At 45.7% G+C, this 19,004-nt stretch overlaps 1 protein-coding gene across 1 annotated transcript in view; it reads right to left on the minus strand.

The window, feature by feature from the left end:
* The window catches only part of LOC146783470 (serotransferrin-2-like), a 157,512-nt gene that overhangs the window by 36,804 nt on the left and 101,704 nt on the right, over window positions 1-19,004 (minus strand). The window contains exons 10-12 of the mRNA XM_085634023.1: window positions 18,756-18,846; window positions 16,204-16,272; window positions 7,133-7,315 (exon numbers count right to left, since the gene is read on the minus strand). Coding sequence (XP_085490149.1) covers window positions 7,133-7,315; window positions 16,204-16,272; window positions 18,756-18,846 — 343 coding nt within the window. The remainder of the gene's footprint in view (window positions 1-7,132; window positions 7,316-16,203; window positions 16,273-18,755; window positions 18,847-19,004) is intronic.

The raw sequence follows: 19,004 nt of genomic DNA on the forward strand, positions 1-19,004 counted from the left end.
TAGATTTGATTTAAGGCAGACATCCGACACAGTAGAAAGAAAGTTAGAAAGTCAAAGCCTGCCTTCCCTGCATAGCCTGAGGATCACTGGCCTTCCCTCCCACTAGATGAATGCCTCAGATGGTAATGCTGCCCTTGTTATAGCTGCCATTGTGAGGTCTGAACCCTCTGTTGCTGATTTTGTTGCTGATGGTAACATCCCTTCAGATTTAAATTGTGATCTGAAAAAACATGTAGTTATGCTCGAAACCAACTACGTTTAGCGTTTCAGCGTCAGCTTCCATCCAGTGCATTTCTTCATCCGCACAAACACTAAAGACAACTGCACTTACAAATGGTGAAATCATTATCTTTTGCTATGCTGTGCTTAATGTACTGACAAGTGGGTAAGATGATCTTAAAGCCAACAATGCTGGCACTTAAGAATGCTAAATCTGCGGAATCCACCGAAGCACCTTTGGAAGTCTTGATTTTCATCTTTAGGGGTTGACTGCATGGACCCCTGCATGGATTTCCGCAGGCATCTTTCATAGCATTCTCATAAAGGTGCAGTGCTCCATGCCCTTAACACAGCGATACTCAAAGTACGGCCCGGGGGCCGCATGCGGCCCTCCTGACGTATACATGCAGCCCACCGATCAACAGCAGCACTGGGCTGCTGTTCACTCGACTCAGCACGAACATTAAAAAGATGGTAAATAAACAGCTAAGGGGCATATTTACAAGCCCATTTTCGCCGCTTTAGCGGCCGATTTCGGCCGAAAAGCGGCGAAATAAACATCTCACTATTTTCAAGGACACGCTAACGCGTGTTTCCTTGATTCTGTAGCCGCTTTCTCTCCATTTTGCATGTCAGCGATTATTATCACTAATATCATGCAAAATGGGCATTCCTCACAATGTCTGCATGATTTACGTGATAGACAGACCTTCGCACTATTAACAATGCGGCCCCAGCGATGTAAAAAACCGCGCTAACCGCGGTTATCGCATGAAGTTTCCGCTTGCTTTTTCTTCTACTTAGCTATGCTGATAATGGGAGGTGGCTCGCCATGTGTAGAACACCCTCCCCTACCAGCAAGTGTCTCCATAATCATCGCTGGACTTCAGGCGATGTTTCTGTTTCTCACCGTCGATCGCTGGAATTACATCGCCAGTTCACAAAGCGTTGATAATACGCCGCTAACACGGCGATGTAATTCAGCGATAGACGGCGATAAGCAGAAATTTGCTAAGTGCGCTTAGCGATGTTTACCGCTCTTCCTCGATAATATGCCCCTATGTCTTTATTTAAAGGTTAATTGAAGTTAAGGAAATGAAGTAAATGGGTTGTCCTGCATCACTTAACTTTAGGAACACCTTCATTTTCAAAGCCATCTTGCAGCAAAAGTTTAAAAATGTGATGAGGCCCCTTCAAAATTCAAAAAGTGTATTTCATTAACATGCAGAACGGATTCACCCTAGTGTATCAGGTTATATCAGTGCATTGAGAAGTATTTTTTAAAGTGATAGTTTTCAAATATTAATTTAGAAACATGAATTCTCCCCCCACTCTGACAATAGTGAACGGAGAGGTACAAAAGGGGGTGGTGATGGATCAAACCCAGATCTGTTGACTGGGTGTGAGTGTTTGATTGGTTCTGATGCTCTGTCCATCACCACCCCCTTTTGTACAATAGTGAACGGAGAGGCACATCAGTCGTTATGTGCACTCTCAGGGTGGCCTAGGTTATACATGTACAATGTTATAGTTTATTAAATCAAACACAGGAGAAGCTTTTGTACAGCACACATCCTGAAGTCATGTATTTAAATGCCCCCCTCTATATGATAATGAAGACAAAGGAGGGGAAGTGAAATACATCAATTGCCTACGATGACACAATTTGGTAAAGTGGTGAAGCTGGAATTAATCACAGGTTTTCTGGTTTTCCATTGTGAAATTGAACCACTAGATGTATAAGATTTGCCTTCCTCCATACCCACCTCACCTCCCCCCTTACCCACCAGACCTCCACGCTGCTGGCATCAATGTGGCACTCGGTCTAATCGCAAACCAAACTTTGTAGATCTTTGAAAAATGTTTGTGAGTACCCATGCCTTAGGACCTGGACTGCTGCGTCATAGACTCCCCTGCCTACGGCATCAAGCCTTTTTCTTTTCTGGAGGCCTGGACATCGAAGGAGCGGATTCATGCCATGGTCTTACCACTGACCCAATGACAGAGTCAGGCTGTAGGTCTCCCCTCAGGAACTCGGAGTCTTGCTCAGGTAATTTATATTTTTTTCAGAAATCTTTGGTCTGCAGGCTTCATAGTAGCGATTGTAGAAACATTTGTTTCAGATTCCGTGGGTGTTGCGAGGGAGCACCCACAGCAGCACCCATGGAACGCCCCTTTCACGCAGAGCAATGTGTGAAAGGGGGCCATAATTACAAGGCCATGGAAAGCCACGCAGGGCGGCTTTGCCTGGCCTTGCAAATATGGGCCCGCACTCTGCGCCGCCGTAGAGTTAAAAAAAAGGTGCCACTCCGGTGGCGCATGAGGCTTGTAAGTATGCCCCATAGTTTATAAAAAACAGGAATTCATATATGAAGACGAGGAATGTGATGATTATTGATTAACATCCACAGAGGCAGGCTGGCCTATACTGCATTAGACAGTTACCAAAAGGCCAGTGAGTCTAAAAAGAAGGTGGAGAAGGCAAAGCTTCAATTGCATGACGGGGTCCATACCTGACCCCGGCCCCCAAGCCCACCGACCCTCATTGGCCTTGATCTGTGGGGAACACTTCCATTTCACGCTTTGCTGACATGTACCTGGCTCAGCTAATCCCATCGTCTGTCTGAGAGTCCACAGCACCTTGTTTGACTTCACTCCAGAGAAGAGCCCGAAACTATTATATCAAAGTACGTATTCATAAAAAATGAAGGTAAATCCATTGCCGCAGCTGAGACATACTGGCCAGAGTTGCTGACTTTGGAGCTGGAGAACCAGGTTCGAGTCTCGGCGTCGCCTCAACATCTGTGATTCAAGTTAGGTAAAGTGCCCAGTCACTGTGAAGCGGTCCACGGCGTGCAGCACTTTTATGCCTCTTTCGGGTCTTTGCCTGACCCGGAATATTCAGCTAATTATGGGCAGCCTATCTTACTTCTGGAGTCTGGCTTTAGAGCTACCAATCCATGGTTAAAACAAGCCCACAGTGCATTGTTTTACTTAATCCCAGAGAAGTTAGCACAAGCACTGCTTATATCAAAGTATACATTAGAAGAAAATGCAGGTATATACATTGACGCCGCTGTGGCATAACGGCCAGAGCAGCTGACTTTGGGGCTGGGGAACCATGTACGAGTCTCAGGAAAAGGTCCCAGTGGCTTTTACAAAATATATACAGGAAGGCACTGCCACTTACTTCGTGGCATCTAACCATTTTTTTAATAAATTACTTTTGGTGGTGTTGGTGTCTTCTGAGAGGGACAGGATGAGTTGGGTGTCATCTGCATAGGAGATGATGGTGTGTCAGTGGGTCCGAATGATGCTTGCTAGAGGAGTCATGTATACATTGGAGAAAGTGGGGCTGAGTGAAGTCCCTTGCGGGACTCCACGTATGAGGTCAATGGGTTTTGGGGTGAAGGGAGGGAGCATGACCCGTTGGTCAAAAAGGAGGCTATCTGACCACTTGGAGCTGGTCCTCGGATTCCGGATTTGTGTAGTCTGTAGATGAGTGTGCTGTGGAAAGCTGTGTCGAAGGTGGTGACGAGGGCCATTAGGATGCGTGCAGCAGTGTGGCCTCGATCTAGTATGGTGCAAATGTCTTCTGAAGCTGTGATGAGGGCCGTCTCAGTAAAGTGGTTGCTGCGGAAACCTGAAAGGGAGCTGTCTAGGAGTTTGTGGTGTTGCAGGGAGTGGGAGAGCTGACGGTTGATGGCCCCCATTGTTCTGCTTTTTTTCATTGGTGGGTGTGGAATTGACTTTGTGGTAATAGGGATGTCTGCCCAGCTACTGCCTTGGCTAGGAGAAAGGAGGGTGCAGAAATGGTATGCTCTAAAAATATTTCTAGTTGGTTATGGAAGCTCAATGGCCTATATTGGGTTAAGCATTCTTAATTCATTTGTGGCACTCGACAATTTTCAATCCTGATGAAGTGCATCTTTGGGTACAGGTGGAAGAATTGTGGCCCCGGTATGGGGGCGGGGTGTTGCTGATGGAGAAAGCTGCCAGCAATGCATGCAGTACTTACAAGGAGATTGTAGGGAAAAAAGACAGGCAGGCAGACGGAAATAGGTCTGCTACAACTAATGGTCAGAGCCAATTGGACACTGGTGGTATACTGTAAAGGCTTATGGTGTTGAACTGGAAGGAAACTCTAAATGGCGGAGCCTGTGGCCCATAAGAATTTGGTATAGGTGATTACGTCACCTTACGTGCTGGAAGCAGCCCTTGCACGGATGTAGAGATTAAAAGATTATCCCGGAAGTGAAAAGTCACCCAGCAGGCAGTAGCAGACGCTTACCTGGAATAAGAAGGTATAATGGTACACCGGAAGTGCATGGTCACCTAGTGGGCTGAAGGCAGGCACTTGCCCGGAAGTAAAAGGAAAAATGGTACACTGGAGTGAAAGGTCACCTGTCGGGTTGGAAGAAGGCGCTTATCAGGAAGTAGAAGAGAAAAAGGTTAGGCCAGAAGTAAGATGTCAACCGGCTGCACTGGAAGCAGATGATACAATTGTCCATGGCACGAGGGCTGAGGCAATTAAGAGCACTGAATGTGGGGCGCAGTGCTTGAGGGTATGTTAAGGAAGGCACAGGCTCAGTGAGTAACGAAAACAAATGATGTGTAAGTATTGCTTGTAAGTTGGAAATTGCCTAAATAAACTGCGCCCTCAATTCTTCCATAAAGATTAACCAGAGCATTCTGAGTTTGTGAGATGCGGGAGGGCGACCTAATGGGGGGGGGGGGTCTCTGCTATGCCCCTATCGGAGGGGATATGACTAGACTGAGGGCCTTAGTGGAGGCCACCCCCAGGGAGCAGAGCCCAGGCTGGTAATGGAGCGAGTTAAAAGAATGGATTGAATGTACTTGATTTCACTAGCAGGACTCATGGTCTGGCCCAGTTATACATTTAGAGAGTAACTTGGGCCTCTTGGGGATGGTGAGGATATTTAACCCCTGGACGTAAACACATTGGCACAATGGGAAGAGGTGTGGCGCAGCGGCCAGGGCGACTGACGCTGGACGCTGGGGATCACGGTTCGATCCCCGGCTCAGGCGGCAGGGGTCAGCCCAGTACCATGTGATTCTGGGCAACAGCTTGCTTAATCTTCCTGACGGCCCCCAGCGCCTTGACACCTTCGGGTAATTGTTCGCGCTTTACAAATACTGGACATTTACATTGGCGATTCTGTAATGAAAAAGGGGTTCATTCTATGACAGTGTGAGTGGATTTGATGGTTTGAATTATGGCTATTAAGGGCATATGAAGTACAGCATTTGCAGATGGATTTGAATACGAGGACGTTTCGCGTTGGTGCTGTGGCGTTCTCTGATACTTAATTTTGCAGGTCAGCCTTTGAAGACGTGGGTTGTATGTTTAACTAACCTGTCGGTTGAAAGATTTTGAATTGGAGCTTGAAAGTTGTTTGAAGGGTCCAGATATTAGGAAGTTTTGATGTTAGCACTGAAATGTGGTGTACTGCTCAAATGTATGGATTAGAGGTGGTAGAGCTTGGAATTATGGTACTGTATGAATATTTGTGAATAATTTGTTTTTGATATTTTTTTATGGTAGCATGTGTGTTTGTGGATAGGAGAGTGGTGAATATATGATGTTCTGAATGATGTTGTGCCTAAGTGATAGGTATATGAAATGAAATAAAATATAATTTTGAATTATTTTGAGTGAGGTATGAATAGAGAGTTTGTGGGTGTATTTTTGAGTATTATGGATTTTTTATAATGTGTAAGTGAGATGATGTTTATATAGGTACAATCTGAATAAATAAATATATGAATGGATGTGTGTTTTTAGTGATTGTGATGGTCTAACTAATGAATGCGCATTGATACATTGGCCACGTGACCTCTCTTAGATTATTAGGACCCACTTGGGGTTGAAACACTGTTGAACCGGTTAACTCTCTGGTATACTATTGTCCAGTAGGAAGATAAAAACCACTCAAAAGTAAGTAAAACCTCATTTAATTCAGTCCTAGATAAGAGGTCCTGGGATTAGACTATATTCATAGGGACTACCTTTCTTATTTATGTTGTTTTTATACATATATGAAACTGTATTCTGTGTTCAACGCAGAATAAACTGGCGAACTCAAGTCATAACATTTTCACATTTATTTACGTAAAAGCACAGAGCAATACACCAACGCGTTTCAACCTCAACTGGTCTTATTCATTTAAAACAGTATGTTTTAACTGACATCATCACTTAACTATTACGTCTAGTTAACTTTTGTGTTTTTTTCAGTGAATTTTATATACATGGACAAACAAAGATATAGATCACCTCCAGGATCTTATACTGATGAGTTAGATACATTAGGTCCATGCACCTCTACATGTTGTGGTTTGTTAGTGGTCCTATAGACACAGATATGAATAGGTGTGAACTGAGAGCTATAAGCAGCCTTGGGAAGATGCATTATTACCATCCGCATACTGCACCATCGAGCACAGAGAACAAGCCTGACTCTTTCCAATATGGCTTGACTGGGTTTTCCCACAAAAAAATATGTTTATTATTTCAAAGAGGTTAAATGTTTTGCAGTACAATTTTCCAAATATATTGGCTATAAAACCATATATCTTAGAGGAAGTTCTAGCAAAAATTCATGAAGAATTCCATACATTTGTGTCTGGCATAATATGCAAGAGCATTATTTCTCTGCCGTGACAAATTCCGTACTGCTCCCTCAGGGCTGTTTTTGGGGTTGTGTAGACTGGAGATCCTACAGCCGGTGCAGCGCAGAAAGCCCTCACTGTTTCTCAGACTACCAGATGTCTTTCTTGTACCCCAGTGGTCAGTCAAACCTTGAAAACCCCTTTTCAGTACCCTTTGCAAAGATGGATTATGCATCATTACTCTTGCTCACAGACCTGCTTGACATGGATTCATACTCACCAGAGTTGACGTCACAGTTCATGCTGTCACTCTCCTGGTCCCCCACGGTGTACCTGGAGAGCAGTAGCCACCCGGCTGGGCTGTACAAGTGCCCATGGCATGACCGCCGGCCCCCAAGATTGTGGATGTTGATATGTTTGGCGCTCTTTTTAGCCACAGCCACTGCATATACAGGGGGTAGCTCTGTGTGGAGAGAAGAACCAATTACAGAACGTCACATAATCTCCCTAACCAAGTTAATTCCTTAGTCCCTCCATGCAAACTTGACTATAAAAGATAATCTTTAATTATTAGCCATATTTGAATTATTTAAACATCCAGAGGAAATATTAACATTTTCAAATGTTTACTGATTTTTCCGGTAAAACAGTGGTGTAGCAAGGGGGGGGGGGTCCACCCTGGGCGGCACCAGTTTTGGGGGCGGCGGACCTCCACCAGCCTCCCCACCCTGCTGTTTTACCATTTTTCTGCGGGGGCGGCAAACGCAGGAAACATCGCCAGCATCCCCCTGCTCTTCAGCTCGGCCGCCGGGCAGCAAAGGCCGTGACCGCCACGGGCGGCAAAGTGCCTAGCTACGCCACTGCGGAAAAAACAAGTTACTTAGCTTCGGTAAGGCTCTTTCTGGTGGATACACTAACTGCAGAAGCCTTGCTTTTCCAAGCAACTGTTTTTGTGTGCCAAAAGGATGCATCATGACCTCTGTGGTAACCTTGCGCCAACCCAAGGAGTAATCTGCAGTTAAATAGAGTCTCAATCAGAAAGAGCATTAGCAAAGATAAGTATTTTTTTCTCTGATGGATACATCTAACTGCAGATTCCTTACCTAGTGAACAGATTCTAGAGCAGTGCCTCCTGAAAGGTGGGCTTCATTGTCGAGACTGTAACACCTGGTGAGGGTGAATGACCGTCCACATTGCAGCCTGGCAGATCTCAAACGCCCCCTTGTAGGGATCTGCAGGCCTGACACCACATTATGACCCCTGTGGGCTTCATTTTGGGTCTTATGAAAGAAACAAATGAACAATGGGAGTGCATGACTTGTTTACTAGTATGTGTTGTAAGTTACTTCATGGAATATTCACTGTTCCCAGATTTTTTTTCAAATCGATAAGGCTTATTGTAGATTCCCCAATGCCTTTTTAACCGTAGTTCTTCAGGGCAACAATAATTTTAAGCCCTTTTGTCTTTAATTCGGCAGAGGAAACAAGCAAAATAAGAAACAGTTGAAGCAGAAACTAAACCAATAATATCTGGAATGCTCATATATTACATGTGAAACCAAATGTTGCAAAGTGTGAAGGCTTCCAATGATCATGACATATCCTGTAAGAAAGATAAGCTCAAAAGAGACTACATTCCGGAGACTCACTAATTTCAATCATGAATTGTCTGTTATGAGAAGTATTTTCAGAAGTCCACGGACACAGTCATAAGCATCAACGTGAGGCCCACAGGGGCCTGTAGTGTGGTGCCAAAAACCCCACAAAGGGATGGAGTACTACAGTTGGACATTGTTTACACAGTCCAGGCTTGGACTGTGTAGGTAATTACAACACCAACAAAAGTAAAGCTGGACTAAACAGGGGGGCTTATACACACTAAGATGTCCAACAATAGAACACGTCTCACCAACACTCCATTGGTGGCCTTGACTCTATTGTAGCCCAGAGGCTCTTTCTTAGCCAGAGCTGCATGTTTTAATATAGCCTTAAAGCCCGCCGTAGCGGGCTATACCGGCTATTAAAGGCCCGCTGCATTGTTAAAGGCCCGAGCCGAAGGCGAGGGACTTTAACAAAGCAGCGGACTTTAATAGCCGGTATAGCCCAGCTACGAAGGGCTATAAGGCTATTAGAAGATTCTGCCACTAGAGGGCAGAATGCTCTAACAAATTAAACAAAGGCTTTAGGGAGCGCGAGGGGATTGAAATTCCCTCAGGCTCCCTGAAGCCTTTGTTCACAGCCAGAGCTGTGAACAAAGAAGCATTGGAACGTTGGAGTTCTGGGCCTATACCAGCCATTATAAGCCCGGAGCTACTCATTTGTTTTCAATGGAGCTTCCAACATTCCAATGTTCTAATACACATGACGATGCATCAGGATAAGGCCTTCTTTCTAGACCTCCTTTTTATCACCAGCAAAGCCAATAAACATCTGATCATCCATCCGGTGCTCCTTTGTGCCTTCAATGTAGAAATTGAGAGCTGTCCAAGGCTCCAGCATGTGAAACTTCTTCTCTTTAGAGGGGTGAGGTTAGGCAAAGAAGGCAGAGAGAGTGATGGACTGTGCCATATGGAAGGATGACACCACCTTTGACAGAAAGGAGGCACTAGTTCATGGAACCAATTTGTCCAGATTGAAGATTGTATATGGAGGTTTCACTGACAAAGGCTGCAGCTCACAGAGTTTGTAATGAGGAATGCCATCTTAATAGCAATCTTGGTCAGCAACTGTGTACACATCAAGAACCCAAGGGCCAAGAGAAAGGGTGCAGGATCTGAACATGTATGTGAGATGTATGTGAGTCTATTTAAAATAGGATCACAAGCAATTGATGACTTGAATAACAAAGGTTGGTCAGGCAAACATGGAACGTCTGTGAGGGCCAACAAGTATTTGTTAATTGTGCCCACTTCAAAACCTTGCTGGGCCAGAGATAAAATAAACATCAGCCAGTTTTTCCCAGAGAGGGTCAATTTGATGGTCTCCACACCAGGCCATGAACTACACCCAATAGCCAGATTAAACAGACTTGGTAGATGGGCGCCTTGACACCCACTATTTCAGCTGGTAGATCAAACTCACTTAATTGCTGCTGCACAATATTCATGCATGGAGGTGTAGGTTGTGAAAAATTCCAATGGAAACCCGGCAGTGCTGCCGAGACACTAGGTTCCCCTGAAGCGTCCGGAGGATGCGAGGATGGATGCTCAGATTCAGGAGATTGGAGTACCACACAGCGGCGGAGCCTCCGTTATGGTGGAGGAGCGTCGCCGCACTGCCTCAGCCAGCAGATAAAAACATGTCAAATAAAATGATAATAAAGCAGCTTTATTATTACTTTATTTCACATGAACAAGCCGCAGCCGGAGCGGAGTCTTGAGGGAGGGGCCATCAACTGACAGCAGCAGCAGGAGGAGTGGTGGACACAGGGCACTGCAAGTCCGCACGACGGTTTGGCCAAACTAACTATACATAGAAAAGTAAGTGCGGAGTACCCAAAGGATAAACTTACTTCCAACTTGTCAAGAGTACCCTATTCCTTTGGTGAGGTGAAGGGGCCCCTCTCTTTTTGTTTCTGCTTCTTTAGGAGAGGTCAACATGTGTGTAAAGAGGGGTCAGCAAAATGTCCACCTCCGTGTTGTCACCATCACCAAGTTGAGCATCTTGAGGTTCTTAAATGGCATCAGAAGCCAAATGTAACAGGACCTCCAGCCTACGATATTACTGGTGTTGGAGAAGAGGGTAAGGTTCATCCAATATGGGAGATGCGCTTTGGTAATCTCATAAAGAAACATAGGCATGCCGAAAGCCGACGTCACTTCCGGATTAGAGACAGGCTTCAGGGTCAAATTGGGAGTATGCACCACTGGCACTGGAGCAATTGCCATCAGCAAGGCCTCCAACACAGAGCTGGAGGTGTGGACTGGCACTGGTAAAGGACTCAATGGAGGCACCGCAGGGTCAGTTGACACAGAGGCTGGACCCACCAGCAGAGGTTTGATAAGGGCCCTGCGGCTCCATCAGGTGCAAAGACGCGCCAGAGGGATCCCGCATCGTCCTAGAAAGCTGAATCATGGCCTACCTGAAGACATCTATCTGCAGGGAGCTCGGAGCTTGCCAGAACTAGCTTTACGATGGTTTCGGAGTCAGGTGATCAAAAGTGAGCTTTTGAGTGCCAACTGCGTGATTTATCCACAGACTGGCTGTGATGCTACAGTAAGGAATCCCTCTTCGACTTCTTGCATTTGTGGCGAGATTTGTCTCTCAATTTTGTCTTCAACTTAACTGAGGACAGCGACTTGGAGTAGGAGCGGAACTTAGAACAGGAGCGGTCCTGCTGCTTTTTTTGTTGTTGTTGCATATCTATATAGCGCGAACTCGACCGGAAGGTATTAGAGCGCTTTACATGAGCACCGTATTTACATTACACATTCAGGCACGGGGAGATTAAGTGATTTGCCCAGAATCACAGGATGTGGACGCGACCCCGAGGCTCGAACTCTGGTTTCCTGCACCAAAGTCGGCAGTTTAGCCGACGGACCACATCCTCTCCTGCTTGGGGAGTGATATGCCCATGTTCTTGTGTTCAGGGACATCCAGCTCCGTCTCCCGCTCGTCGATGGCTTTCTTGTGCATCAGAGCGCATTCATCACAAGATTGAAGTTAGGCCTAGTCTCTAGACATCAGACATACTTTGTGTGGGTCCGTGACAAGCATCTACTTCCTGCATTTGTGGTGCAGTTTGAAGACTACAATCTTTGGTAGCATTTTCCCCAGCACATTGTCTGGAAAAATTGTTTATTTTTGGAGTTTATAGCAACCAACGAAAAGTCAGGATCAGAGTTCCACATCTGCATTGAATTGAGTGGAAAGAAAGGAACTGATATCAGCGCACAGGGTTGGTGCCATTATACAGCTCTGTATTGTCACTTCCTGCGACCGCGCAAGGTCTTTGCAAAATCAATGCCGCCACCTATCGGCATGAGAAAGTAGATGCTTTGAAATTTTCCAGCTCCAATCTAGCGCCTGTGAGGAATTCAAAAGGTGAGGAACCTGTGGTTAGAAGCATCCATCAGAACTTTGATTTTTGGGAACCAATGTGTGTGAATCTTCATGACTTGCAGTGGAAATTCTGGGCTTATGTCTGTGTCATTTCAGAGCTCATGTGTGGACAATGTCCTGGTTCATGTGATAAAATGACTGCTGCTCCCGTTCCCGGCGAAGGACATCGAGAAAATCGTCAACATACAATTGGCCCGCCACCTCGAAGACAACAACATCTTGGACCCATCCCAGTCCGGATTCAGACGAAACCACAGCACCGAGACAGCCCTCATTGCCGCCACAGACGACATCGGGCGCCAACTAGACAACGGCAAAACAACAGCCCTCATCCTCTTGGACCTATCAGCCGCCTTCAACACCGTCTGCCATCGCACCCTAAAGACACGTCTCCAAGAAGCCGGAATCCAAGAGAAGGCCATCGACGGGACCACATCCTTCCTCTCCGATAGAACCCAGAGCGTCCGCCTCCCACCCTTCTGATCCGAAGCCACTGACATAATCTGCGGCGTTCCCCAGGGCTCATCCCTCAGCCCGACGTCTACATGGCCCCCCTCGTACAAGTGGCCCGCCATCACGACCTCAACATCATCTCCTACGCCGACGACACGCAGCTCATCCTCTCCCTCACAAAGGACCCTCACACCGCCAAAACCAACTTCCACGAGGGAATGAAGGCCGTCGCCGACTGGATGAGGAGCAGCCGTCTGAAACTGAACTCGGACAAGACGGAGATCCGCATCCTCGGACCCACCCCCTCAGCCTGGGACGACTCCTGGTGGCCGACCACACTGGGAACAGCACCGACACCCACGGACCATGCACGCAACCTAGGATTCATCCTCGACTCCTCCCTCTCCATGTCCAAACAGGTCAACGCCGTCTCCTCCTCCTGCTACAACACCCTCCGCATGCTACGCAGGATCTACAAGTGGATCCCGACCGAAACAAGAAGAACGGTGACACAGGCCCTCGTAAGCAGTAGACTGGACTACGGCAACTCACTCTATGCAAGAATCCCAGCCAAACACCTACGACGACTGCAACGCATCCAAAACTCCTCCGCCCGACTGATCCTCAACGTCCCCCGCCGCAGCCACATCACCCCCCACCTGAGAGACCTACACTGGCTCCCCGTCAATAAGAGGATCACCTTCAAGCTCCTCACCCACGCACACAAAGCACTCCACAACACCGGACCAGCCTACCTTAACAGCAGACTCAGCTTCTACACCCCCACCCGCCAACTCCGCTCCGCCAGCCTCGCCCTTGCCGCTGTCCCCCGCATCCAACGAACAACCTCCAGCGGCAGATCCTTCGCCTACCCCGCCGCCAAGACCTGGAACACCCTCCCTGCCCACCTACGGCAGACCCAGGACCTACTCGCCTTCAGAAGACTCCTCAAGACCTGGCTCTTCGAGCAGTAGCGGCACCCCCCTCCCCTCAGCGCCTTGAGACCCTCACGGGTAAGTAGCGCGCTTTACAAATACATTGATTGATTGATTGATTGATTGATTTGTTGCAGGGAATGGCATTACTATCGCAGGAGTGAATTATTGCCTCTTGCACAGGCAATTTACTGGTTTGTTTGGAGTCTGCTAGAATTAGCAATGAGGTCTTTGATGGCGGGCCATGCAAATGGGTAGTTGTAAGATTTAGGTGAAGGCAGACCAACGAAGAATGCCCAGCAGGTGTGGTAATGAAACAGTGGGTTTGTTAAAAAGCGCAGCAGCTATTTGTGAAATCTCTTCTTTTAAGGATGGCAGCCCTCACCCACCAATTAGGTGGCATGCTTCACCATAAGGCATCTCCTCGCGGCAATAACGCCTGCTGTTATTTGTGAGATGCTGATGTGGAGCAGGTGACTGCCCTCTGCGTTGGTTTCACAAGCATAAGCCGTTCATGGGACATTCAGGATCCTAACGAAATTTCTAGCAATAGATGTGCCCAAAGGATCACTGTTTCTTTATGTCAATTACCAGGCTTCTTTTTTTCTAAGCATACTCACAGCCAAAATTACATTTTTCATATAGATAATTATATTTGGGACCTGGTGAAAGCCAGCAGTAGCACATCAGAGTAAGGATTTATTTATTTGTTTTATTTGCAGGGTTTTATATGGTGCGAACAGGACCAGTCAGGGCTTCAGAGCGCGGTACATACAGCAAGTCACACATAATGGGAAAAGGGAAAAGCAAAGGACAACCAGAGAAGGAGTAAGCAGGGAGTTAGCACTTCTTAAGGAACTACTAACCCCAGACAGCTCAAGGGGCATATTCACAAGGGCTTTATCTCCGCTTTTTTGGCTTTTAAAGCCAAAAAAGCGGAGATAAAACTATCGCCCTATTAACAGGAGGGTGCTAACATGCATTAGCGCATGTTAGCACCCTTTTACCCAACGCCTCCCTTTGCATCTCTAATGAGATTCAAAGTGGGCGTCACTGGGTAGGACAACCTTGTAAATATCGCTGATGTTCACATTGCGATATTTACAAGGGTGCCCCAGCATTTTAGCACACGTTAGTTTTGGGAGAAAACCGCTGTTTTCTCCAAAAAACTAACATCTGCTAAAATGCAGACTTACCTATCCCTAACATTGGGGTGGATTATGCTGATACGACCTCGCCGTTTTGCAGGGAACATCGCTGGAAAACCAGCGATGTTCCCTGCAAGACGGCGAAAACCTCGCTATCTCTGAAATTTGTATTGCCCTGGAGAAACACGTTGTTAATAACACGCTACCAGGGCGATACATTCCAGAGATAGCCTGCGATAACAAAATTATCGCTAAGCACCTCCAGTGAAAGTTTTTTGGCCAAGTAAACAGGAGTATTATGGTAAAGGGCAGTCTTCAATTGGATCCTAGCTTCAAACTGGAGCCATTTTAGATTATTAGGTCTGGAGTAAAGTGGTTGATTATCATGGAACCTGTTATAAGTCTGCCAGCTGAGTTCAATGGGGTCTTTAACAGGGCCAGCTTTACTTTGGGTAGGCCAGCAAGAGTAGCGCTCCCGTAATCTAATTGGGAGAGGACTAAAGATTGTACTGCGAACTGAAAATCCACAGGGGGCAGGAATGGTTTGATTTTCCTTAGGATGTTAATTTGGTAATTGGCTCCCTTGATAGTTAGGGGCAAAAACATATTGACCATCCACGAGGGTTGAACTCTGCCCCTTTCTTCAAAATATACCACATGGAGAACACAAACAATAAGGTCCACAGCTAGGTATTTTTAACAGTACTCTGGCATTCTACCCTCCGCTGCTACATCTTGACCCTCAGGACATCTCCCCATCATAGGCCTCGAGCCGCCGAACATCAAAAGGGCTCTCCTACTTCTGGAGGGTAGCAGCCCAAGACGACGGCTGATGTTATCAGCGTGAGCAGCCATGTGATGAAGCATGCCACCTAACTGGCAGGTGAGAACTTCCATCCTTAAGAGAAGAGAGATTCCAAAATGCCTGCCGCCTTTTTGACATCTCTGTTTCGCTATGCTGCACACCTGAGGAGCACTCTTGGATGTTGTGCATTGAACAGGGGATGCACCCAAGATTGTTCCCCCACTCTCCGCTGTGTGAATTAATTATGTGCAGGCAGTTCATTCTTCATGTAGTCACTACAGGGTTTTTGTGCCAATTCAATAGCTTGTGGGATGAAAATGTCATGATGTGTAGAAGTAATTAGATGCTATGTGTGAACTGCGGATGTCCTGGCTTGCGAGGGAGCAAAACATGACAAGCTTGGTTTAAATGACATGGCATACGTGGAGGCAAAGTCACGCTTAAAGTTTAGTGCTTTCATATCTCCAATCGTGGAATTTAATGCGGACTATCGGGGTAATTTTAAGCTTACATAATGTCAAGTTCATGGTCCTCTAGGATGAAATGAATTTCACATTGATGTGCAGGCTCCATCATGGCTTCTTGTGCATGCATGAAGGCTAGAAGGAGATTCATCTCGTCCTCTCACAGACAGGAGGAGCTCATGCTGCTGTGACCATGATTCCACACTAGAGAGGGCAGGTTCTGCTGAGAAGGTGCATTTCGTTAATCAATTTGTACTATGCCAATCGATAAATGCCCTCTAAAATTCAATACTTTGTTAAAGAAAATTAGTTGTTTTACCCATTGCATTTATATTTAGTTCTTGAACTCCAAAGATATTATACTAAATCAACTGCTTTCCAAAGCCCAGAGTAGACTGTGGGTAAAAATCCACCTCTCGTGTTCAGCTGGTGCAACTTAAGGAATCCTCACACCCCTTTTCAGTCACTTTGATCACTCTTCATACCTTTTTCTGTTACACGGAGCCACTCGCCACCCTCGGATGCACTTCCAAGCGCTGAGGTGCACTCAGGACCTGCAGATCAGGAGACACAACAGACACGTCCACAGCATGAAGCACGCATCATTTGTGGATTTTGGAAGTCGGAGAGCCCCATGCATGTATGAGCTTTAGTACATGTTCCACAATAATATAAAACAGTCACACTTCTGGAGGGCAAAGAAAACTGTAGCTATGATTTAAATACAACAGAATAATATTGGCCATTCATAAGGTTCATGCTACAATCTTAATTGATCATTGGCAGTAGGATCCATCTCAGCTGTACTCATTTTATGACCTTGGGAGGATGGAAGGTTTGCCCTGGCTCCTGTCCAATCTCAAGGGGTTGAGTCATTGTGCTACTGAAGATTTTGTGAGTGGGGGTATTGAAAGGCTGGGTTTGGTGTAGGTTCTAGTTGTCATGTCACCAGGCATGTCCCACAACTCAAGATTCTGCACTATTTTATATTTGTTTTGTGTGTTTCCTGGAGCTGCTTGGTTAGTTGGCTTTTTGTTGCCCTTAAGCTCTTGATCTACCACATTATGCCAACCAATCATATGGACTGAGTTTCCATTTACTGTATGCTATTCTTTGCCTTGCTGACATATTGTGTGAGTTGTTTGTATAATGGCACAATAGTGGACGATGAGCTTTGCCCCGGAATTTGGGGACTTTGATCATTGTGCCCATTATCTATTGCATTTACTTGGATTCCGAGGGCTAATATCTATTTAACAAATTCTGCATGTGACTTGTATGCACGTTATCTTCCTGAGATGATTACTTCTAGGCCCTCTTTGTACTGCAAGAAGTGCATGTGTGATATCTAGTCTTAGTTTAATATAAAGGTTTTATAGAGAGATCATAATGGCCTACAGGAGAGTCAGTACCCGTTGGATGATTTCAGCCCTATCCAGTCGCTAGGTTATTCGATGTGCCTCAAAGAGTCCAGGGTAATCTACCTTCTAGGAAAGGTCCTAGAGATGGCCGGTCATGGCAGCTCTCTGATCCAACAGTTTGTAGTCCTGCATCTTCCTTATTTTATCCTCTTGCATTTATTGATGGTTTGACTTGCTTAGGCAGAGTGTGTCTTCATGACACACCTACTAATTTGTATTTTTTAGGGTGGACATTGATCACGATGGAGTTAATTTTTGCAAATTTAAGCAGTAAAGGAGAATACTGGGTCTCCGGGAAAATAGGCCAATTACTTTGGTAGCCAGAGTAGATTTCTGCGTGCAGCCACTGGTTTCCCCTCTTTTGCTCTGTCATTGACAACATTATTCCAAACTATGCATGGTATGTGTACCAGATCAATTGCGCCTTGGTTTATGGACAAGTCACGTTGTCCAAACTTTAGGCATGGTAAGTCATGGATGACCATGGTCTAACCATGTTTTTGACCGTGCATTTGACCTGGGCAGAGGATTATCAAGTAATGCATTCAGTTTCTCACGCAGTCATTGGTGGACAAGTTGATGACCTTGTTCAGTCTGCCTGGTAGGATCTAGCTGACATGTGGGCCATTGGGTCATGGGTATTGTGTTAGCAGATCCCACTGCTCATAGTTACTCGATGGTTTGGGATTTGTTTGGGCTAGAATTAAATAAAAGAAAATGCACATAATCTGCTTCCAAAGCTACTAGACACCGCAGATGAAAACAATTCTGTGGTTTGGTTCAGCTTTTCTTTATTTGACTGAAAACTAATTTACTGAACTTTATACACCTAGAAATATGGATTTCTATTGTTTCTGTGTAAAATCTTTATTTAGAAGAAAAGTAATTCACTGAGTTTTGAACTGCAGACTATCTGCTTCTTATAGACAGCCTAAGTTACCAACTACAAAAAAGATTTACTTAACGTGGAAATACTCGACACTCCCCCAGCATTCATTCCAATTCATTGTTTCAAGACCAACTTAAAAGACAACATTTCAATACCTTTCCTATGTGCTTGCGTTGACATGAACTGCAAATGTTAAAATGTTTCTTGTTGTTATGTTATGTTGGAAAATACTGCAAGTCACTATCTCATTCTACCATCTTCCCAGAGTCTCTGTGCACCGGGGGAGTCTGTGAAACAATGCCCGCCTTCCCACCACTTCCCTGGGATCTCTGGACAGCAGGGCAAGGCGAGGGGACTGGGCGAGCCATGTTTACAGGTGCAGATATCAGAGCTTTGAAAAACAGGTTTTGATTTTCCAGGCTGTTGTCCCACAGATGTGAATAGCATGGCTTGCACACCCTGCTGGTGCCCAGTAGAAGACACACACACAACAATGTGAAGCATGTTTAAATGATGCATTGACATTGCCAATCTGCTGGGATGAAAATGTGATGGTGAAAACATAACATTAGTTTAATTCTAAAGAAAGATATTGGTTGACCTCACAATACATTAAAAATAGAATAAAGGGTGCAGTGTATGTGTGAATTGTGCACATTCGTATGTTCCTTTTAGCAAAGATATTGTAAAACAGTAGGAATTTTGGATCTTGGGTTCTGATGCTTACCCCAATATTCTGTAGCCACAGGAACCAGGCCACACCTCCCCGCGATATACGCATGTGTGGCGTCCAGGGAGACGGCGTCTGCCTCGTTATTCTGGGGGGAAAAAAAGTCACATTGGGGAAATTGTTTTTGACACACTTCCTTGTCCTGGCATTTGAGTAGGATCTTCTTTCCCCTTTTGTAATGAAGACAACTACATTGTGGACAAATTGAAGATCCGCAGGTCTGTTAGAGCCTACATGAACAGAGCA

This window comes from Triturus cristatus, chromosome 11 (genome assembly GCF_964204655.1).
Source record: "Triturus cristatus chromosome 11, aTriCri1.1, whole genome shotgun sequence".
Classification (NCBI taxonomy): Eukaryota; Metazoa; Chordata; class Amphibia; order Caudata; family Salamandridae; genus Triturus; species Triturus cristatus.